The sequence below is a fragment of the Diadema antillarum genome, unplaced genomic scaffold (genome assembly GCF_040938485.1).
Source record: "Diadema antillarum isolate AM-2024a unplaced genomic scaffold, OU_Dant_1.0 seq00000980_RagTag, whole genome shotgun sequence".
In the NCBI taxonomy this organism is placed as follows: Eukaryota; Metazoa; Echinodermata; class Echinoidea; order Diadematoida; family Diadematidae; genus Diadema; species Diadema antillarum.
Window position 1 is genome coordinate 797,752 of NW_027271820.1, and position 24,604 is coordinate 822,355.

The 24,604-nt window shown below is 36.7% G+C and overlaps 1 protein-coding gene across 1 annotated transcript in view; it reads left to right on the forward strand.

Annotated features, from left to right (window-relative positions):
• Positions 1 to 14,352: 14,352 nt before the first annotated feature.
• The window catches only part of LOC139742111 (ectonucleotide pyrophosphatase/phosphodiesterase family member 3-like), a 32,409-nt gene continuing 22,157 nt past the window's right edge, over positions 14,353 to 24,604 (forward strand). Inside the window, exons 1-2 of the mRNA XM_071652682.1 lie at positions 14,353 to 14,931; positions 22,963 to 23,037. Coding sequence (XP_071508783.1) covers positions 14,353 to 14,931; positions 22,963 to 23,037 — 654 coding nt within the window. The remainder of the gene's footprint in view (positions 14,932 to 22,962; positions 23,038 to 24,604) is intronic.

Genomic DNA, 24,604 nt, shown 5'->3' on the forward strand with positions numbered 1-24,604 from the left:
ATAAAATAGCGATATAAAAAGAAAATAGTTTGTTGTAGGACTCTTTAATAGGGATTATAATACTTAAGCTGCCCTGGACAGCAATTTTGAGAAGGGAGAAAAAACAAAAACATGTCACTGTGATTATGTAGTACTGACGTCTTCGCGCCACGTAGAGAACTGATTCTTTTATTTTTGAAAGATCTGTAGTTTTCACATTTCATCTCATAAGTTTTCGAAAGCAATTGACTTCTATGGGCAGATTACATCAGTAAATGAATCTTCCCCGACTATGGGAGCACCACATATGAAATCGATTAGATTTCAGCCTGGTTATTTGTTTGATTTGGCACCAAGTTTCACCGGACTTTGGATCTGATTTTAATTGCTTCCACTCGCCCACTTTCCTCTAGCTTACAGCTAAAGCTCCTCTGATCCTGCCGATGTGTGTCAAGCATGTGGGGGCGCTGTGGCACAGTGGCTATGACTCCCGACTCCCGATCGGAGGACCCGAGTTCGAATCCCGCCCAGTGCTTACGTCCCTGGACAAGATGTTTTACCCACCATGTCCCTGATCCAGGTGTATAAATGGGTACCTGGCAACGCTGGGGTAATAATAATGGCAGGGCCCTCTGGTAGAGCAGTGGCAACACTGAAGAGGCTACCCTGGATTAATAACACCTTGTTATTTAACCGCTTGGAATCACAGCAGATTTTAAAATCGAGCACAAGCAAACACTATTTTAAATCATTAGGACCTATACCCTTCGTGTACATGATATCTCTTCTTGATAATGACCGATTGATTATAGACTAGATTCTTGCTTTATTTGTACTTTATTTACGTACTATCGCATTTATAAAGAAACCGAGAAAACAGGTGTCTGGTTAAACATATTTATAAGCATATTGAGGACAAGAGTTTGCATGATACGTTTAATATTTCCAGCATACGATCTTCCAAAAATACAGCATGTCAAAGCATTATGATTTCAAATCTTTCTTATCTAATCTTTTGTCAGGTAGCCAATTCACCAATAAGCAGTGATTGAATATTACTTTTACAAAACAGCTACATTACAAACAAAACTTTTCATATTAGATTGCCTTATTAAAGAACAAATTGACCTATTCCGATCATTAGTAACCTACGATTATTATGTGGATGTGCGTTTTGTGTGTGTAAATTGGGAGGAATGGCGAAGAAACAAGGGAAAGGGAGATGGGGGAGGGCACAACATGATTACTGTCCTCTGGAATGAAGTAGGCTTAAATGGTGCTCTTTGACATAGTTCTACTATAATCTTATGTACGTAGGCCTATGTTGTATTACAAGTTATCATATTACATAATATCATAATGCATGGCTCGACACTAACTTTTTTGTTTGGTGGCCCGATGGGGCCACCAAAATCCTAAATTTCAAATTTTTGGTGGCCCGAGAGAAAAATTTGGTGTCCCGAAAAAAACCAATAAGAAACATTAAAAGTCCTGGTTTTTTTTATGAGTCAAATATTTAAGTTTTATGATAGTAAGAATTAAAAGTTGGACATATCTACTCATAAATTAAACTTCAACAAACTTGCAACACTCACTCTCAGGCACTCATTCAATCCTTTTCATCCATCCTTTAAACAAATTAAACTGCTAATTTCCGGCGCAAAAAGTTACGAATTTATTGACATACTTTTCAAAAAATTGTGGTGGCCCGAGGCGGGCCACCAAATTTGCCCTTTTTTGAAATTTGGTGGCCCGACTTTCATTTTTGGTGGCCCCGGGCCACCGGGCCACCGTTAGTGTCGAGCCCTGCATAATGTATTACATAATATGTAGGCCTACTCATGCGCTTAGTCTTTTTGTTAGGGATGGGCCTGTGTGTGTGTGTGTGTGTGTGCGTGTGTGTGTGTGTGTGTGTGTGTGTGCGTGCGTGCAAACTAGCAGCAGCTACTGTCCAGTATCGCACGCGTGTTATAGAAATATCATTGAAATGTGAACATTACATATTCTGCCCAAAGCGATGTAACAGAAGTAAAAAAAAAAAAAAATGTATCTATCTGTAGTCATTGAATGTTATTGATACATCTGACAGAAAGAAATGACTAAGAAAACCAAACCTGTTTTATGATTTAGCAAGTTGTGTGTATAGAAATAAACGCAGAAAGTGTAAAAAAAAAAGGCAGAGATCATAAAGTCATTATTGTACGAGATGTATAAATCTAACAGTTTATTTCACCCAAAGTGCGTTCGTGACGTATCTCCTGTCACTTTATCTTCTTTAAGCCACTGGATACCTATTTGCACACAGTTAGTATATTAAATTCTTTTATTATCATTATTATTGTTATTATTATTTTGGCTCAGCATTTAACTTTTCAGCTCACCAGTTTCTGGAAACAATTTAAATCCCAGATGTAGGGTTGTTTGGAGAGCTACAGGCCAGTTATCAAAGGCGGTATTGTGAATTCATACTGAGTGTGATAGAGCTGTTCTGAGCAGGTGTTGTCAACACGACTGTCAAACAATCTCGTTGTCTCAGCACGATAAAATTATCCAAATTGTGATAATACCCATCTGTATTTCTATATCGACTCGTCAAGTTACTCTGCCACCCACACACAAGAATGAAACGATTTAAATGATGAAAAGGCAGTATTTATCGCTATATTCCTAACCAGACGCTGTGTGATGACAAACGTTATTTGTAAATCAGCACGTTGACTTTAATATCAGATGGTATTCCGTGGTGTAAACCCGTCAGCCAAACCAACAGCTCTCACTTCGTGACTCAATACACTGTATACCGCCATCTTTTGTTGGCCACATTATAGTTTGTCCCAACACCGATGCCTAGAAAATAATGGGACTTGCGTGATCGAGACATCCAGCCTCACAAAGAAGAATTCATGCTTATGTAGGCAGACACTCAACAGCGCCATCCTATGTTCTTCGTTTTGCTTTCGTGACTTTAACATTCTCATGTGATGTCATATTATTGCCAGGACCATTGTCAGAGCTCTTACAGCAGTGTTATCTTCTCGACCTCCCACCGTTCGATTTTTCGTATTAAAGAAAAGTACGTTTAATATTTACTCGTAACTACAACATTCTGATGAAAAAAAAATGCTATCGATTCTAACTTTCCTCGGTGACACAATTTAAAACTCCTTTAGACGGTCAGAATCCTGAAAGGATACACCATTTTTAACATTTGCAATTAATTCTATCAAAGAAAATAAAAATTAAAACATTAGGTTTATTTGGTGACAAAACATGTTCAAAAATAGTATAATAGAAGTCTTTCTCTCTCTCTCTCTCTCTCTCTCTCTCTCTCTCACACACACACACACACACACTTTTTTGTTTTTGTCAATCTTTTATTTTGTCTTTCTTTTTCATATAAACAATATACAAATTAATTCATGACATTGAAGATAACACAAATTTCATTATGACAACATAAATTCCACATTGTCAATACTACAAATGAAAAAGAAAGAATTTTGTACATAAATCTTTCTTCCTTCTCCCTGTCTAAAGCATTTTTTTATATTTTTGTCAATCTTTTATTCTTTTATATAAACAATCATATGCAAATTAGGTAATTGCAAAATAATACAAATTTCATTATGACAACATAAATTTCACACTGTCAATATTACGAATGTCACACACACACAAACACACACAAACCACCACCACAACCACACCACCACAGAAGAAAAATGGCGGAACTATTTTGCTTTGGCGTATAGATATACAGAAGTGAACAAAACGATTTTCTTTTGTAGTAAATGAAGAAAGTAGTCTCAATGAAAGGCAGCGACACTTCCGAGGAGTTGGAGCAATAAAAAGAGAAATGAATAGTGCTTCTGAAATATGAAGGGGAAAGACATGAAAAATGGTGCTTACTGGAAAGTAATTTTCGAAGAGATTGATGTTTAAAACATTAGAAAGAATCTGCAATTCGGTGCTAGGCACGATGTCTCTCAAAGCGATTTGCCTGTAAAACCGGCTTCAAGTTCAAAGTTACAATATAAAACCTGTTGTAAAAGACTAATACTTGCTCAGGGACCGACACAAAAAGAAAGGGAAAAAAGCCCTCTGGGGACTTCTTGAAAGTATATGAGCATAATGACTCTAGTTCTAAAAGAAATCTCCCTATCTTTATGTCAGAGATGAAGCTTTCTTGTTCGCCTTTCGTAAGGCTTGGAGGTGATCTTCGTTGAGGACATGAATCAAGTTTAACGGACATTCACCTGTAGACGGTCAGTGGTAAGTTTTTAAACCAATAGTTGATAATCAATCTGGGATTCTTTCCTCAGAACCTGCTTCCATTTTGTTTTAATTCCTTTGTTGTGTTGCTTTGGAAGGCAAGTATTCTCCCTCCACTTGTTGGCGTGGGATATTTGACATGAAATCAAACCTACTTGTGCTATATCATTTATGCTTTGTGTTGTTTGAAGGTTTTATGTTTGTTTATTCATTTGTTCATTTATGTTTGTTCTTCCTTATCTAGTATGCACCTTAACCCCAAAATCATGGGCTAAATTTCAAAAATGAAGACATGTCTTGACAATGCTTATTAATAGTCTTCAGTTACTCTCTTTATTTTCTGTATAGAATTGAAAAGTATATATGTCAGTTATAAAATGTATTTACATAATATTCGTGCATTAATAGTTTAAATAATGCTAAGACATAGGTTGGATTACCATGAAAAGGAAATCTCTCCTTTGTAGTAGTCATCTAGGTGTACGTAAGGATAAAAACAAGACTTTGTTTGTTCACAACAAGTCCATTTTGTTAATAAAGTATTATAGATGATATCAAGAGACACAACATGACCTATGATCATTCAAATGGTGTTCCATGCAAATGTTTCTATACAAAATTAGAATCTTTTTACTCTTATTATGCACTTTCACTACATAATTCAGGAATATGATCACCGCTGTTACAGACAACAAAATCACTATACTCATGCCTTTCGGAGGGGGGAGGGGGTCATATTATTTCATCAGTAGTTCGCTGTCAGTTTTAAAGGCAATGATATGTAAAATTCTGGATCGAGGCATTGCTCTGATTTGCAGTAAAGAATATTATTATTAATGTTTGGATGCCTCATTTATTTCCTTTGAATGCATGCAAGCCAGATCTACAAGTTGCCTCGGGACAAAATGCCACGTTCTTTTTATTCTTATGTTTCATGATCACGAATAAGAGGTCCCTACGTCTCACGATCATAACATTTGTTGTTTGATCACACCACAAAAGATGATACGTCAACTGCCAGGGTTTTCAGATAATGTTGCTTCTCTTGTGATACGAATATTATTCCGACTCTATAGATGTTCATGCGTGGTCTACTTTGGTTCTTTAATTCTTCATACTTTATAAGGCTTTGCTCAAAATAGTTGTCTTGATAACCGTTGGTATCTTGATCTCGCGCCAATATATCTTCCATAGAAACAGTATACAATGTAGATCCATCAGCCCAGGCCGCACCTATATTATTTGTAATTGGCTCCAGCCATTATATCCAGCCTTACGTTTTGTACTTCCAGCAGGGGAAAGGAAGGTGGGGGTCCAATAAATGCAGCCATTTCAAAACATCGCTCGTGATAAGAATACTGACTTGATTGCCACATACGATCTTTATGTGTGAGCGTGCAGTGATTACAAGAAAGAATTTAAGTTGAATAACATATTTTGGGGTTAAGTTCGTTAATCCGACGTCTCGTTAGTCCAAAAATTAGATAAGGCTCCTTATTTCGACAAACATAGATTCCGTGCACCTATATAAATGTTCGTTTATCCGAATATGAAATAGGGTTCCTTAGTCCATTTTTGTGGCGTTAATTCTGAAGGTTCGTAGCTCCGAAGGTTTCTATAGTAAGAAAAAGGAACAAGGTTCGTTATTTCGAAGGTTTGTTAATCCGAAAATGAAATAAGGTTTGTTGTTCCGAAGGTTCGATAGTCCGTGAAAGTGAATAATTATGGTTTGTTGATTCGAAATTGGAAAAAAAGTGCGTACGAATAAACCTTTAGAATAACGAACCTTATTTCTTTTTCGGATTAACTTTAAAAAATTTGGATTAACGAACATTCAGAATAACGAATCTTCGAAATAACGAACCTTCTGAACAACGAATAGTAACCGACCTTATTGGTCGTAACAATTGAAAACAAGTGTGATTTACGTCCTTTTTGCAATTACATGTCTTAATTTTTTCTTTTGATTTGAACAGTGGTTTGTTTGTTTGTTTGTTTGTTTTTTTTGCAGAAGTTTTTGCAAGATAACCCCCAAACAAAGGGAAATATGAGTCTCTTGCAATATATGAAAGATTGTATATTCATTATACATACCATATTAGTTTGATAAGTTAGATAAGATACAATGTCGACAATATTGGCCTGGAATTTCAGATTATCAATGAAAATCCCTTTCAATTAACTTTAGCTCTTTTTACAAAGAGATCCTACATGAGTGACTGTTCATGTTTCATTTAAAAATATGTTTATTGTTTACTTTTACAACTTTGTGATAGCATGCTGTGATTGCGATAGTAACTTATCTCGGCAGCACACATAAAATCTCCCCTTGTACAAAGCAGTGAGACTCCGGCATGAGGATTTTACGGAATGCACTTAGATTCAGGCAACGAAACAAACGAAGAAGGATTTGAACATTGTTTATGACTATAATCAATCATTATAAGGCAATGTAGAATAATTTTCTTAGATATCATGTTTTGCTTTGTAAGCTATAATTTTCTCTTTTGTTGCTTTTGGCAAATTGGGCCGGAAAGAAATCTGAAAACGTTTTCGAGAAATCCCAAAACAAAGTTGAAAACGCTAGACAGACAAGGGAGCGACAGACTTCTGGGTATTTTCCCAGTTATGTTGAACGGTGTTAACGATGGAAAAAACGACTGATCAACCAAACGAAGGAGCTCCATTTACTCTAACTGACGAACTTGGACTTAAAATCCAACCGAGAATGAAGGAGCTTTTGTGTTGTGATGACATGCTACAGAATATCAAGAACGTGATAATGGAGACAATAACGGGACGATTATATTATTGGAGTATACTCCAGATATCTACGACGCCATATCGATGGATTTAGTATATGTAGTTCCTAGCTGCCATACGAAATGGACAAGACAAAATCAATGGAAATGTCTATGAGCTGCAGAAAAAGAAAACCCATACAGAAACACCTGCAAACTAGCCTCAATGGTGAGAAGCAAAGAAGGAATCAGATTCTATGGCATCCCAGAAAGGAATCTGAAAACACAGATGTTGTCATTCGAGACATCTCTAGCCATTACCACATCACCAGGGGCCACCGAATCCCTCCAAGGGGCGGCTGGAGGGAAAGACACGCAAATCCTATCCTCGTTCGATTCTCGAAGCGAATTACAATGTAAGACCAAGCTGAATAGAAGGGCTCAGACATCTTCATTCAGGAGGACTTGACTCCCTTCAGAAGAGACCTGATGAACAAAGCGAGGAATACACCCGATGTGAAACGTGTCCGAACCATGTAACGATGGCAGAATCACGGCATGGATATCTACTTCGTGAGCCATTAATGGCAACTCTGCATTCAGTGGTAACCATCAGTGATTTCTCGGATTTGATTGTATATGGAGTAGTGTCACCATATGATAGTTACCATTAATCTTATTGTTACCATAGTTTTAAATAATAGGCCGAGATGGCATAAAGAAACGAGTTTTAGTCTAAGAACGTTGATGACCTCACACTCCTGTGATGACGCGTCCTTTCGCCGTGATTGATTCTCGAAGTGAATTGAAATATCTATGTATCTTCTGTGGAAAATAGAAGTATAAAATTATGATAATCAAGAGGACATACTATATATGTATTCTATGCAGTTAATAGTGTCACCTTGCTCAGAGGAAGAAAAGGATCCCCCCCCCCAAAAAAAAAAGTGATATGGAAACAGCTTCCTTTTACATGGGATGAAACCACGTATTGATCCTTCAGTCAGAGAATTATCAGTTGTTCCGGTAGCGTGCCCATCACCATCGCTTGCTATGCCCGTTGAACAAATCTAAACCTTGAAACAAGAAAAGGGTTTGAAAATAGTTCATTTTAACACTTTGTCACTTTCAATGAATATTTAAATGAAATGCATCATCTGACTCATTTGACAGACCTCGACATAATTTACACGATAAGCGAAACTTATTTGAATGATGATAATTCAATTCAATTCAATTCAATTCAATTCAATTCAATTCAATTATACTATTTATTTTCCATCAAACAAAATGTAATACATGATTCAAAGTATACGTCTGTCAATTCATATTGTCAAACAATTTGAAGGAAGAACAAGTCATAAAGTGTAATACAAAATATAAGTACGGACAGTGAAAATCAACTAACCATTGACTCAAACAATAGGAAAGACAGAAACCGCGCGGATGGCAGAGCGGCTATAATGCATTTAAACGTAACACAGATTTCAAGTAGCAGTTGAGATAATTCAGAGAAGGATCTTGAAATGATTGTCGCCGAGATTCTGTCTCCAAATGTTAAGTCATTTTCTTTTGTAGTGACAGCTAAGTTTAGTTAGTTTGTATATGCAATGTAGTGCATTTCAGACTTGTCAGCTGCTTGTTACGAATTTCGACGCGCTTCACAGATTATTATTTATTGGCCATCACATGGTATAGCCCATCAAACATAACTCCACAGTTTTGCGACGTTTTGAAGCATTCTTACAGAAATTAGATGATGCTGGTTTTGATTATTCAGTATAAGGAAATATGAATTGTGAAATATTGATTCCACAGTCATGACACACGAGAAGATTTGTGACGTAAACAAGCAAAGAATGAAATAGAAAGAATCACCCTGGATAACTAAGTGCGTAATTCCATTGATCCGAAAGCGGAACAAACAAAGAAAAGACAAAATAAGAGACTCAATTGCATGATGATTGACACCGATACTTTACAAATAAAGTAAAACATTAAATACGTCTAGCTATGAAAGATCATATCTCTGCATCTATTGCCTTTTGTCCTGGTTAGTCAGGTGATATCCAGAAAGCATTATACAGTGTGTTTACTCCTACAGAAAAAAATAAACTTGGGGAATAAATCAATTGACGAAAATGATATTGAAACTAATTAGAAATGTTATAGCAAAAAAAAAAAAATCATACTTTGAAAACATAGATAAACTAATTCATGAAACTATTGTTGAGATAATGATAGCCAGCATAAGCAAGAAGGAGAATGAAAAGAAATTCATGATAAGGGAGAAGAAGAAGAAAAACAAAAGAAAAAGAAGAAGAAGAAGAAGAAGAAGGGGATAATTAATTTGAATCTCTAAGAATTAATTAAATTTAACTGATACGTTTAATGGTTTGCAGGAAAAGAAATCAAGGTGTTTAGACTACTTAGTATATTCTATAGCATCACTTATAAAAGGTACATCGAAAAGAAACATCCTTTCTTTAGTAATGTTTTACTCTATACACGTATGGCCATCATTACAATTACACACAGCAGAACAACTGTGTGTTGTCGTTTCTGATTGTTATAGCTGGTGGGTGGGGTCATGTTATTTCATCAGTAGTTTGCTGTTTGCATCAAGGACAGACAGAAATTTGTAAACTTCTAAATCGAGGTACTGCTCTGATCTGTAGTAAACAAGTATATTAATGTTTGGATGCCTCGTTTATTTCGTTTGAATGCAAGCAACATCTACAAGTTGCCCTGGATAAAATGCTATCTTTTTTCCCCCTGTTTTTGTGTTACATGATCACGAATTACAGGACTCCAACGTCTATTACGATGTTATGATAACTTCCAGGGTTTTTGGAGAATGTTGCTATGCTTGTGATTATGAACATCATTCCGACTCTATAATAGATTTTCATGCATGATCTATTTCGGATTTCTCTATACTTTATCCACCTTTACTAAATGTTTCGTCTTGACATAATCGGTATCTCGATCTTCAGGCAATATATTATCTCGTATAGAAACAGAACAGAGCAGAGCCATCAGCCCAGGCCGCACCTGCACATTAATCGTAATTGACTTCAAGCTTCCTATACGTCTTCTTATTATAGAAGAAGGGAAGGTGGGGTCCCTACAGCTATTTCAAAACACTGAACGTCATATAATAGTGACTTAATTGCCACGGATATGCCGTCTAGTTCCTCTTTTCATCTTCTGAAAAGTGCGTCTAGACAAACTTGTGTGTGAGTGTGTGTGCCATGTGTGTGTGAGTGATCAGGTGATTAGCATAGCAGTAAAATGAGGTTATTTCATTGCAAACATCAGTTACCTAACCCCGTCAAGATTTTCGTTGTGCTTTTCACTATCAATGTCATAAGCGTCACTGACATCTTCCCCATCCTCCATTAACTCCTTTTCTTCTCCTCCTATTTACTTCTTCATCCTTCCCATTTTCATCTTCTTACTCCTAATCCCACATGATAAAGATCTCAATAACAAGCAAACACACATAAACACTGAAGTGAAACACTACAATATCCCCGATTGAAACCGCTTGCGAGAACACACACACATACACACACGCGCACACACGCACAAATTAAAGTTCCCACCATTACTTTAACAACTAATGTAGACCCATGCAAAGAGACACAAATGGCATAACTGGGTTAGGTACGGCACGTAGGACCTAATTCTTATCTGTGCTGAATTTAGTAACAGCCTCGATATTGAGGAGAGGGGGTTACGTATAGAAGAGAAAACTATTCCCGATGTTAATAAGAATTATTATAATGAGTGACCTTGAATCATATCATTTCTTGGCTGAATACCTGGTAATATATCAACCCTTTTGTGTGAATTTAGTGCCGGTTGGCACAGTTCCTGTCCAAAGCTCCTGGCACAGAAAAGTTAAACTTCTATTAGCTCAGTTTGTTGCGATGAAGTAAAGGTGCGATGTATTTTTTACCGTGCATATACTCTGTATACATTGCTTAACTAGAGTCTTGTTTGATATGTGTTTGTCTCTACTGTAACGGCTACATTAATCATCTTTTCCCCTTCCTTTTTCTCTTCCTTAATTCTCCGAAAAGGTAATTTCTCTACACATTGTTACTTTAATTGTTGCTTGTTTTACAAAATCTGTGAATGTATAAATGTAATTTGTAATTGTATGAAAGTTTAAACTTGTTCATATTTTCAAAACGCAAAAAATTAAGTTTATCTCATTGTCCCCTTGTTTTAAATTGTGTATGTGTTTCCGTTCGGTTATTTCATAATATGTTAATAGATTATTGTTTTGTATCCATTTAAAGTTTCTCATTTCTGCTACGACATGGGCCTTCGATCTCTTGCACGAATATTTGCCATTTTGGTTTGCAGTATTTTCATTGTGCGAATTTTAATGTTGATATCATGTATAAAGTTATAATATGCAATGTAGCCCCTGAGGTATGAGCATATTAGATAGACTTTTAAATATGATATTCTCAGTTAAAGGTTATGCTACGCCATCTTTTGAATAATATTTATAGAAAGTAATTTTGAAATTTCAAATCCCAATTTTGGAAAATATGGAGATGTTGATGACTTACTACGAAAAGGAGAACATTTTACCGCTTAGTTTTCATACAGATTAATATGACGTAAAAATCAAAATGACATCACATTATCTTGAAACTGAAATTCTTTTAAGAAGGTATAATTCATATGAGAATAAAGACCCACACCCACACTCGGTTACGAATATGGTACTTTGCTATTCATCGTGGATGGAGATTAGCTATAATTAGTTTAAAGTGTTTTATACCAGTTTGATTCCTGATGAGGTAATGATTTTGAAAATTATGGAGTGATTTCAGGGACTTGTTTTGGTGGGGATTCGAGATGATGACGGATTATGATTCTTATAGAGAGAGAGAGAGAGAGCGAGAGAGAGACTATTCAACATCACTACACCTGGATGACCTTTAACCCTAATCTCCACAACTTTTGTGATAAGGTCACGTTTGTTTCTTTCGTTGCCCTTGTCTGGATCTTCGTCTAAAAACCGTCAAGCCGTCTGTTTACTTTTGTGTAGCCGTTCCAATTTTCATCTCCATATGAAAATGTTGCACAAAATTCCATTCAGACAGGTGTGCTTCAATTTATTCTTCCCTCTGAATCACATGTCTGACACATTCTTTTTTGTTCCATGCTTTCTCTTTATATGACCTTTGAAATCTCTCTCTCTCTCTCTCTCTAACCATAGTCTCTTTTCCAAACATTCTCATGTTTGTCACGCTAATAAAATTTAGTGTAGCAAAAAAAAAAAAAGAAAAAAAAAAGGTGCTGGAAACTGCTTATCCAATAGTGGCGAGCCAATGGAGTAAAATGGAGTCAAAAGGGGTCTGAGCTTTCGATCCTAGCAGAACCTTCGTCATTTTGCCTCTGACGAAAATTCTGCTAGGATCGAAAGCTCAGGTCCCTTTGACTCCGTTAATAAGATTTGAAGGAAAGTCCTTAACATGTTGAAATTGATTACACAAAGAGTCAGGTCAAAATCAAAGGTTCTTTAATGGTATGATTAAAGTTGAATGAATATAAGAAAGTTTTGGAATTTCAAACTTTGACTTGGTTTAACGAAAGAGAAGTATAATTGGTCGCACTCATATGCTGATTTAGCTAACGATGTCACAGTCTAAAAACACCCCAAAAATTATTTGATCGATTTATACATACAAAAAAGGAATAAAATCACTACCTCATGATCCGCCCCGTCTTTTAGTACACTTCCATATTAAGTATACGACCATACTTAGTATATTACCATATTTTAGGTAGGGCCTACTAGTATACTATCAACATACCGTTTGTATCTATATGTTTGTATAATATAGCATTTCTCCTATTCGCATACTGTTCTCCTATGATACATCTTGTATATGTCCTGTGAATTATTCTCTGATTAAATCTATGTGGCTTCATCTCTTATCACAGTTATTTCCAGTGTAGTACGATTACTCCGCATACCTTTGATAGACCATAAACCTACAGTACTTTAAATCAGATTTTGTTTGATTGTTTTTTTACACATCAATGATACCACTACAATCCTCCCCTTAAAAACCAATATCGGTAATCTGTTAGGATCCTGCGATAATTCATTGCAAGCGGGATACTTTCGTCTTTGCGATCTCAGTTTGAGAAGGCGAAAGTGAATATGCGAGGGCATGACAACAACACTACAGCCTAATTTGCATTGTGATGTCGTTGCGAACGATATCGTTTGGTAATTTGTAATTTCATAGTTTTTAGGGCCCATCGATACACAACATAGCCGTACCTTTTGCTTGATTTAAGATTAGATAAAAAGATTACCCCTTTCAGCACTTCTAATTTCCTGTTAGTGTATAGATTTGAATTTTAGGAGAAATGTCATAAATTACCGGAGTGACTAAGTGCCGCATTAAAAAAAAAATCATGATGTATCGGGACAGTTGTATCAAACATACTAGGCCTGCGCTGATGTGTCAAGAGTGTATGAATGATGTGTGTTTGTTTTTGATATGTGTCTGTTCGTGTGTTCTTGTATGAACTTGTAGTTTAAATTATCAATGTGAGTACAGCATACACTACTTTGTAAACAGACGTGATGCATGCTTTATCACAACATTGGCAGTGTTTAGAATATTTCGCTATATAAACCGCCTTATTCCGTGGCTGACTAAGACACCCCAGCGTGTATATACATTGCACTAATATCACATTCGTGAACAGCCAACCGCACATTCAAGAACCCTTTATGAGACTTATATAGATCACAATGTTTGTACAACATGCATCTCGCGCGTGAACCGCCAAACCAACAATTCAATTTCTCTTTCAGGCTACACTCCTGGTTTTTTTTTTTCTTTATTCACCTTCGACCAACTCTGTTAACCCACAATGCATCACTACTGAACTCCAAACAGTAGTAAGTGTGCACGCAGGATGCTACAAAACGGCAGATGCGACGGAAATAAGTGTTCTGACGATTAGTCATGCGTCGACGGATCAATTCAAATGCAAATCAATCGCAGTGCACACCGGAGCACAACCCGAGCGCATGACACAGTGAGAAAGTATTTACGATATACCTATTGACTCGCAACGGTTGGCCTCGATTCCAGAGAGGCACAACAGGATTGTGACATAAAACCTTGTTTGAACCAGGTATTTTTGCTGGAAGCAACAAGTGGCATCACATCGTAGACTGTTCGGGGGGTTTTGAATCAGGGATATTTTCACAACTTGCAGACGTCGGTTGGACGTACGTGTGAAGAACGCAGGTTGAACAACACATCGCTATCTGGTGCAGACAGCAAACTAACGCCTACCTGCAACCATGTCGCGGGTATATTTGGATTCAATCCGGAACCCACAGCCATATCCGGTCACTTCCGACACGTCAAACCCACCAAGTCGAGCAAGAACCCCGGTAGTGGACCTCACGAAACCAAGGCAGTATTCGAGACCGCCGTCGAGTCTCCAACACTCGAGTCGACCCACGACCCCTGCGGCGGTTCTTGAACTCACAAATCCTAAACCTTATCCGAGGCAAAGTGAAAGCGAGGTAGTGAAACCTACACCAGTCAAGGCACAACCAAAAGCCTACACACAAAATGGCGACGACAGGCAGAGAAACAAACGATATACGAAGACGAAAAATACTCCACGTTCATCGCAGGGTAATACGCCAGTTCAGAGCGACAGCGAACTTAGAACGACACCAAAGCAGTCTAGAGCTGGGTCGGTATCGAGCATTGATCTGACTCTACGGATGGCGGACCCAGATCCCATCAAGAGCGAGCCTACACTGGAGGTGAGATATGAGCCTACACCGACTCACAAATCTACCAGCCTTGATGGACCTGACGCAGGAAAACCAACATACAAAGAAATCGAAGAGAATGCAGATCATAAGGTATTGAAAATTACAAGAATAATTATTATGATGCACCTTATCATGATGCAAAAGTAAGGGTTTTGTCATTAAGCCAATAAAGAACAAAGTGCTACAAAATGCGGATACATAAAAGCTGCACTTTATATCTTAAAATAGACAGGCTGATAAGAAACTTATTCCAGGAGCCACAAAAGGGGGGATTGTAGTCCCCTCCCCCTCCCCCCCCCCCCCCCCCCCCGTGGCACATACACCTAAAGCTATCTCTCTCTCTAGAGAGAGAGAGAGAGAGAGAGAGAGAGAGAGAGAGAGAAATAGAAGAAAACCCGGATTTTTGACTGAACCCCCCCCCCCCCCCGAACACAAATGAGGGGGGGGGGGGCTAGGATTTACCCTTGGGCCAACCAACAGAAAGGACCCCCCCCTACACACACACACACACGCACACACACACACGCACACAAAGACACTGAGAGAGAAAGACTATGATAAAAGTTTTAATTTACAAAAGATTCGATGTTGAAGCGGCACGCCATGATTAGAGAACTGAACATAACCAAAATGACTACTAGTAGTTGAAACATACATTTACTGTTTCTCCTGATATACTTCTCCTTTTTCTTTTTCTTCTTCTTCTTCTTCTTCTTGGAAATTACAGTCCACCTCCAAATGTTTTTATAGTTGTACTGTTTGACAGGGTTGGTGTGGTGTACGTACAATGACTTTTAAAAACATTTTACATCGTACTGTGTGATGCTAAAAACATTTCCCCTCTATTAACGAAACTGGATGCTCTACACCTTTCTTTTGTTCAAACTATGTGTATAATTTCGGGGGGGGGGGGGGGAGACCAATAGTGACTTTACACGCGTATGAATCATTAATTTTATACCAGGAATGACTAAATGATGCAAAATGTTTATAAATTCACTAATTGATCTTACCTGAATAACAATTCCATTCCAAGTATACTTCTAAAATGTAATGAGAAGTTCGTATTGTAGGTTTTGCCGTAAGATTTATGAAAGTCAGAGTCTCTGGCTCTAGTTTAAAAAAAGAATTGTCTCCACAGTATTTCATTCGATTTTGATTTTTGAAGGATTTACAATCATATAATATCTATACAATAAAAAAAAACAATATTCACAAACTTAGATGCGATGTATTTGTTGTCTAGCGATTATTTTGATTTTTTTTCCTTTTAAAACCCGTTACAGAATTACTTTGATAAATTATCAGACAACATCAGATCAGACATGAGATATATAAAGCGCAGTCGTGCATGATTTGCTCAGAGACAGAAATTCAAATAAACATGAAGTATTGGTTTCGATTGACACAGTCTTGGTTTCGATTGACACAGTATTGGTTTCGATTGAGTCAGTCTTCAAAACAACTTCGAACGAGAGGGTTGCAACATTAGCATTGAACACAAGATCCGATACAAAGCATCTATCAAAGCCACTGTGTCAACAAACTAGAGAGGAAGAAAAGAATCCAACCAATTCAAGGCAACTCATGGCGACAAACCATATTACAATGCATGCCTTCCGTTGTTTCAATAATACCTTTTGTGTGATGACTTTTTGAACCATGTCTTTCCATATGATTGTGTGCATCCAGCCGTTTGAACAAGGTTACAGAAATCTATGTCGCATTTCCTTACAAACCATATTGCTTTCAAATAATGTTTACACCAGGAAAAAAAGTACCACAGCAATCATATTTTTTTCTATCAAAATCGCTTCCAAAAGAATTAAAAGACTAAAATTAATGACGAAATATCGGAGGATCCAAAAGTTTGCTGCTTGAGAAATAATGGTGCCTCTTATGAGTCTCCATCATATAAACACAATAGGCAAAGATACCTTCCTTGTGATATTATTCGTATCACACTGAATGTTCTTTATTCACGTTGATGTCGTGACAATACTGCAGACATCATAAAATGGTTTACGTCTATGATGTCTTCTTCGAACTTTGATTTCAAACATAACAGTAGTGACAATAAAAATATCGCTTTTATCTGGCATGATATCTATAGTGACATGTCTGCACACGGAGACCATACTTGTCCAGTTTATAGATAGACAACGCAACCATAACTACTCATGATGACAGTGATGCTTCATTTTTGTATGCACGCATATTTATCTTGCACCGCCCTGCTTGTCTTATCATTGTCATCTTATAAATTAGATTTTCCGCATGGGGATGGTCTTTAACTATGAAGGTGTATTTTGTATACTGTATTCCTTTTTTGAAATCTGGGGATTGTGACAGAGGGAAATTTGTGTAGGTCATATATACAAAATGCATGAATAAATGGCTGGATATGTTTGTATGATGTAGTCACAAGGTATATATACATACTTGTATGTAAATCACACGACGAGTGTAAAAACTAAACATTTCGTACTAAAGTTGAGATAAAGTTGATGCTAGCTCAAAGTGTTATAGAATTATTTGATCTGTTCAAACTCGTCCATGCCCAAAGATCTAAAAAAAAAAAAACAAACACTATAGGAAATGCAGAAAGCTCATTTATTTGTGCTTGAATGAATATCAGTGTGCAGTGCAAAGATCAAGGTAAAACGTGACAAGCATACCAAACAGCGAACTTGATTGGCAACCGAGGAAATCAAATCAGAATTTACCACATACACACAATCAGAAAGGACACGTACACTCAACATAATGGCCGTCTACATTTTCCATGTCCTCGGATAATTTGTAGACGATAATGTTCAACAATATTGTATTATACTCGAATGAGAAACGTGTGTATTTCAATCGAGTTTGTTTGAAGCGTATATAGTGAATATCGCGTATTTGATGTAAAACCCTGCAGCAAAAATGTGTGACTATTTTGAACCCCAGAGAGGTTCAAATCCTTCATTTGACATCGATACACATTTTCGGTGATGCTTTTGGATCTGAAAAGGGAACATGAAAATTAAAAATCAGGAAAATTGGGAATTGGTCATGCAAATTTATTAAAGGTGAATTACATGTCAGTTGAATTTATTTGATCAAGGATGTAAAAAGTAAGACTTCCACGTTATGATCATATCGATTTAGTAAAAACACACACACATGCACATATTATATACACACCGTGACGAACATGTACATGTTTGAAAAATTAGTATATACATGCTCTATATTATATTAAAGGACAAGTGAAACAGCCAATTAAAACAAAGGTATTATATTATCTAGAACTGTACATGACCGTCATGTTTGTAGTCAATGTACTTCAAAAGTTTGTTTTATATACACGAGGATCATGAAAATGCGGACCCAGCTTAAGGTTGATTCCAGTATGTTAATGTTTTTTTTCCTAAGCGATTGATGAAATAGAATAATGTGTCTTAGATAACATTAAGAATGCCATGATCTACAGCAGTGTAAGCATGATGACGCTTTAAAGAAATATATATATATGTATATATATATATATATATATATATATATATATATATATATCATGCTAGATTTGAGATCATGTACCATATGGATGCTATAGTTTGGAGAATGTTCCTTCGAAACTCTGCACCGCATTCCTACCTGTAATCACAGATGACTGTTAGAAATCATTATACCTCAACGGTAAAAATTACCCCCAGTAAAAAGCAATCTTTTCAAATGGGGAAAATCTCATGATGATATGCCCAAGGAGCATATAAATGACGCTCACTTACTGAATGCAAATTTAATGAACCTCTTCTTAAAATTAATATCTGAGAGAAATATTACGAATTATTTATTCCAAGTAAAGTTATTGTTGTTTAGCATTCAACATGCTCAGATAGATTTTGAAAACAATAGCATTTCATTTGGTACCAAAGGCTTTTGGACTATTGATAAATTGATTTTGGATCGAAATATTACAGGAACAGACAAAAGAATATAGTTGTTAAAAATATTCCAAAGAAAGTTTTCGAAAAGAATAGAAAATTCGTTCAAATATCAATCAGATCATATAGAGAGAGTAGGTTTTTAGCTAAAGAGTGGTTTCGTGTCATTTTTTTTCTTTCAAATCAATGTTTTCAGCCTTCTCTGATGAAACAAAGCAAAAAAATCATTTTTTTTTTTCAAATTGAATACTGAAACAACTAACGTTTAAGCTCACAAATGCAAATGCAGGATTACATGTAAGCATATTATGTACATTTTAAGCGGATTTGTTTTACTTTTTAAAGTATCATTGAAATAATTCCTGATATCACACATTACTTCCCCTGCTATAGGGAGAAAGCCGCAATTTGCAAAAGAATTAAGAGATAAATACAGACAGCCATGCGTACTCGCCTGAAGCGAAGCCATTAAGCTGATGGAGACAATGTTTGTTTGACAATATAAACGAACATTGCAATAAAGCGCAACTTGTGGACAAGCGACAGGGGTTTTGTCTAGACAATAATTGTCTAGATGAAGCGGAGTAGATCTAATATTCATCGGGAAAGCTGTTCCTAATCAGCACAATGGGCACAAGCATGATTATCGCATGAGCGATTTGAAAAGCAAAGGAAAAGGTATAGCGTTGGGTCCCTGGATGAGAAAGGTGAAAGGTTGGAGCGAATGATGAGACACACTTTTTGTTGTTTGTTTGTTTTTCTTCTTTGGCGAGATAAATGTAAGGAAGATTTTAAAAAAAATGTTCGGAATGATATTTTGGTGTAGAACCACTGCATTGCACTGTTACGATGAATCTGTCCGCTCCCTTTTTCTTCCTCCTCGACATTAGGCACACACACACACACACACACACACACACAAATAAATCAACCAGCCAAAAGAAGAAGAAGAAAAAAAAACCACAAATTCAACCAACCCGCGAAAAAGGGGGGGGGGGGGCGATTTCTGTACCGTTTACAATTTCAAATCTCACGACTTCTTGAAGTACTTTCATAAAGAGGCGCTTTTTCTGTACGGCTTGGGGTGGGGTGAAATGCTAAGGGTGTGTTTGCTGCATAGTACAATGCAAGGGCACGAATCAAATTTGAATTGAAAACAGATACAATGAGAGCTAACAATACTGACTGCTGTGTGTGATCAGACCATTATCAAAATGCCTGAATAGCGGCAGACGTGACACAAAACACGAAGAATTCGTCGTATCAGATTGTGACCAGTACCGTGTATGCAACAAATGGAAAGGGGCTGCAGCAAACAGTTTACAGTGTTCTGTTCCACAAACAGAGAGAAAATGACTCTCAGGTCCTTTCTGGTGTGCTGTACCTGCATGGAAGGGCACGACTTTCGTAATGAAAGAAGTATCATAAGTTTTGCCATTCGTCGTTCTTGCTAGTTTTTTTTCTGTCGTCTTGCCAAATGTTAGCATGACTTGTTAACATAATAGTTTGTTATTCTTTTCGCATCACGGGTTCTCATGCACCTCTAAGGTAACATAATTTGTTTTTCTTTTCACATCAGGGGTTCTTGCTTCTTAGTGACTAATTTCCCTGCAACTGTGTGAATGTTTGGTATGGATTCTAAACAATTTTTCTCAAGGCCAAGCTTGATGGAGCCCCAAAACAAAATACACATATACACATACATACATACATACATATACTTTATATTGACATTATTCTCGAAAATGAATAAAGTGTACTCTAAGTTTGGGAAGTATTGTTTTTATGCTCTCTACTTTAATAATCTTGGCAGGTTGATTCAGGCATACGCACAATGCCTCTTTCTCCTTTTTTTTTCATATTGCCGCCCTCCCTGCTTGTGCGATCGATGGGAAGATTACACACTCACCACCCCAACTCTGAACATTCTAAAATCTTAATCTGATAATAGTGTGTGTATATTGTATGATAGCGATGTATATAACATTGAGGTAAAAACCATGAAGTGTTAAACGACGCAGCTTTGTTCATAAGAAAAGAACATATTTATTTGGAATAGCAATGAAAATAATTATATCTGATTAAGCGCACAAAAAGAAACAGAAAAGTAAAGTTACATATTCTTTGACTTTGATCTATCATACACCTAATTAACGCCTGACTTTTTAATCTAATTTTTTTCATGATTATAATGATTTTTTTATGATTTAAATCAGAGTAGAGATCGAAGGAGGAAAATTGCTAGAGCACGATAATCCTTGCAGCACGTCTACAATTGTTAATTTATATTGAGAACAGGACTTATCGAATATGATGATGCAAAGTAACAACACCATTAATCTATTATGAATTACTTGTTGATAAAATAACATCAAAGTGATTATAATGATGATAAGAATGAGACCAATCATTCATGATATAGATACCGAATACATGTTTAACCATCTTTTGAATTTGTTTGAAGTTGAAGATATAATCAAATATGGTTGGAAATGCTTTTGGAAAGGGAAGTCTTGTGAACTCTCAAAAGTTTACCTAAATGTCAACGTGCTTACCTCTGATGTTCGTTGGCTGAAGAAAAATATTTAGTGTGAAACAATACGAGGGCGGTCTGTTTCGCCGAGAATGCGGAAATACTTTCCAGATTCGCTCCGAAAGAAGACGAAAGCTGCTTCTCGTCTGCAATGCGTTCGTCTGTCTAGAGCTGATACAATGTAAATAATGGTGTAATGATCAAGATACCAATAAAACGTAACCATTTCTGGAAAGACCGTAAAGGAATGGTATAGTATTGGTGGAGATGAAAATTGGGCTTTTAACTTTTTGCGAGATATCAACAAGCCACTTATGAAATAATACCGACCATACCATTCTTCAAGGAATTCAAAGTTTATATGATTTCATATGGTTTTAGAATGGCCGAGACATCTTAAAACAGAGTAAAACAAAGTGATTGTAATAAAAGGTAGGTCCCATACCTTTTATTAGAATCGCTCTATTTTGGATATCTCAGTCATGATATTTCAAAACCAATTTTCATCAAAAATAAACGTTGAATTCCTCTGGGAATTACATGCTCTTTCATATTTCATAAAGCGTTTCTCATTATCTCACCCAAAAATGTTAGAACCTGAAGTTAGATCTGAACCAAAATCATACGACCCATTTAACAAGCCTGTATAAGTATCAATATCGAGACTTTTATGCTTCGACTCATTGTGCGTCGTTACCTGTTATGAATATAATCTTCAATGCAAATTTTGTGTGCTACGTCGAAGGAATATCAAAGTTTTGTCAAACAAAGTCCACAACGTTCAAGCACATCAAGGCTGATATGCGGATGACATACCGTTTACCCTTGAAATTCAATCATCCGTTAGGCTTTCAAGACGTCGATTTAGGCAAAACCTTGTCATTATGATAATAATAATAATACATGTAATTGTTTTGGATATAAACTCCAAATTTTATTGTCCGAAAATGGAAATTCTTTTTGCCCAATTGATCGTGGGCCCGCAGCCAGATCGACGTTGCTCTAACCTTTTCAACTGTTGAACGGCAAACAAGGTAGCAGCAACTCCCATCTTCTAACGTCTTTTGGTATGACGCGGCCGGGGTTCGAACCCACGACCTCCCGATTGTGAGGCAGCCGCTCTACTTACTGAGCCAACACATCGGTATGATGCATGATTTTATAAAGCGTATGGTTTCTCATGTATTGCTTTTTATGTGTAGCACTTCCGAATTCTTGTTCTTTTCAATACGTCCAAGAATAAGACGTTCGTTTTCGGTTACACTACATTAAAAATAAAAAAGTAATGTAACGTATACATTTCCGACACAATTAGACAAAGCATAACACGATATGCTAATAAACCTCATGCATTGCCGTGGGGCTCATCGTCTTTTCCACCATCAGTCACTGGGAGTTTCGGCCGGTTATCATGCTTCCTCTTGGTGGTGGGCCAACAGTGCAATGCAAGTCACAAATGATAATCATCATTGAGAATGTTAGTTATGCAGTTCCTATAATTGACATGTTTCCAAAACATAAATTTGTGATATCATAATAACATCCATTACCGTTATCACAAACATTATTCACATCATTATATTACTGTAATTATTTTCAACATTACTACGACTTTCATACAAGTCATGATAATCTCATTTTATCTCTCCTTTATTCCAGTCTGCTGTGGATACGCTCGCCGTCAAACCCAAGCTTTCCAAGAGAGAGAAGATTGAGAAGCGACTAAAAGCAGGGGTAAGAATTTTTGACAAGTCAATTTATTGTCCAGTTCTTATGTTTTTGGCATTTTATTTGCAGTTTACTAACCAACAACCATTAACTCGTGGGACATTGGACATTACACTTCAGACCGCCTTTTAAAACAAATAAAGGGATTATACTTGCAGTCATAACGGGGTAAATAACTCGGAATTTTAGCCGTAACAATCGTACATGTAGCTCTAACTATACGTGTCTTGCTTTACTGTTTGCAGTAACCAGTGGTAACAGGGTCTTTTATCTCTTTATATTATATTGTAAAACCACGTGTACTTGAGAATGTAGAAGGAAATCATTCAATATCTGCTGTAACAAACAAAACTGTGCATGTATTTGATCCATTACAGATAACAAATCTGGTCTAAAGAAGGAAGAAAAATGAATAAATCCAATTCATCCATTACCTATAGGAAAATCACATTCATAATGAACCTTCAACGTGTATCATATACCAGCTGTTAAACGCTGGGCCATCATTCGATGAAGCAGAGTTAACGTTGAAGAACAAAAATTATCAACAAAACTTTTGGACAAAAATGAATCGAAGTGGTGAAATGGCTGTCATCACGTAGATGAGGCATGACATGAACTATTTTGTGATATCAATGCGAGATCAGCGCAAGGAATCAAATTCACGTACATTCTTATGACAATGGAAGTTCACATTTATTAAAACACTATATCAGAAAAAGCAAACCCCCTAAAACATACAAAACAAACAAAGAAAAAATACATTCGTTTATTCTGATAACCGAGCCGGGAGACAAGTTGATGAAAAAGACTAAAAGAAATGAGAGAAAAAAATACCTCTCGGACGTAACTCATTACCTTCAAAATAATTATTACGAATCATCAATGTTCGTGTATAGGCTTAACTCCATGCACATGCTAATTTGACGTGATGGATATCCACGATCATTCTGACAAAAATATTGCTACCATCTATACACTGAAGGCCTCAGTGGTGTCAGCATGGTGTATTACAAAGCAGTTTAACCCCAGCAAACCACACGCCTGGTGTGAGGAAAACTAACAGTTCTGGGTATCATTCTACATCGCAACTTTCATGATTTTTGTAATAACCTATAAAGATAAACCAAGCTACGTGGTGTTGTCGTTGTATTCACTGATCGCACTCACATTTTCTATTTTTGTTGTTGTTGCTGTTTCTGCGTTTGTTTGTTTGTTTGTTTGTTTGTTTGTTTGTTTGCTTACCTTTTTAGCAGTATCCTGCTGATAACCGGTAATGTGTATCTCAACACCTCTGCCTCTTATCCAACGGGAACTATATATGCGCGCTTCATTGGGGCACGGTGTTTGCACAAAATAATGTATCCCGGATATGTATACGCACGTATGCATATTTGCTAATTCAAATGACGTCCTGGTCCTATGTGTTGCGATGCCAGGCAAGCGCCGCCGCAACATCACGAGCAGGTTCTAGGATTTCGGTTTGAATTATATGGGATGAAATGTTGTCAAGATAATATCATTATAAGCGCATATGTGTCAAAAACGGTCCATCGCCCTCCCACCACTACCG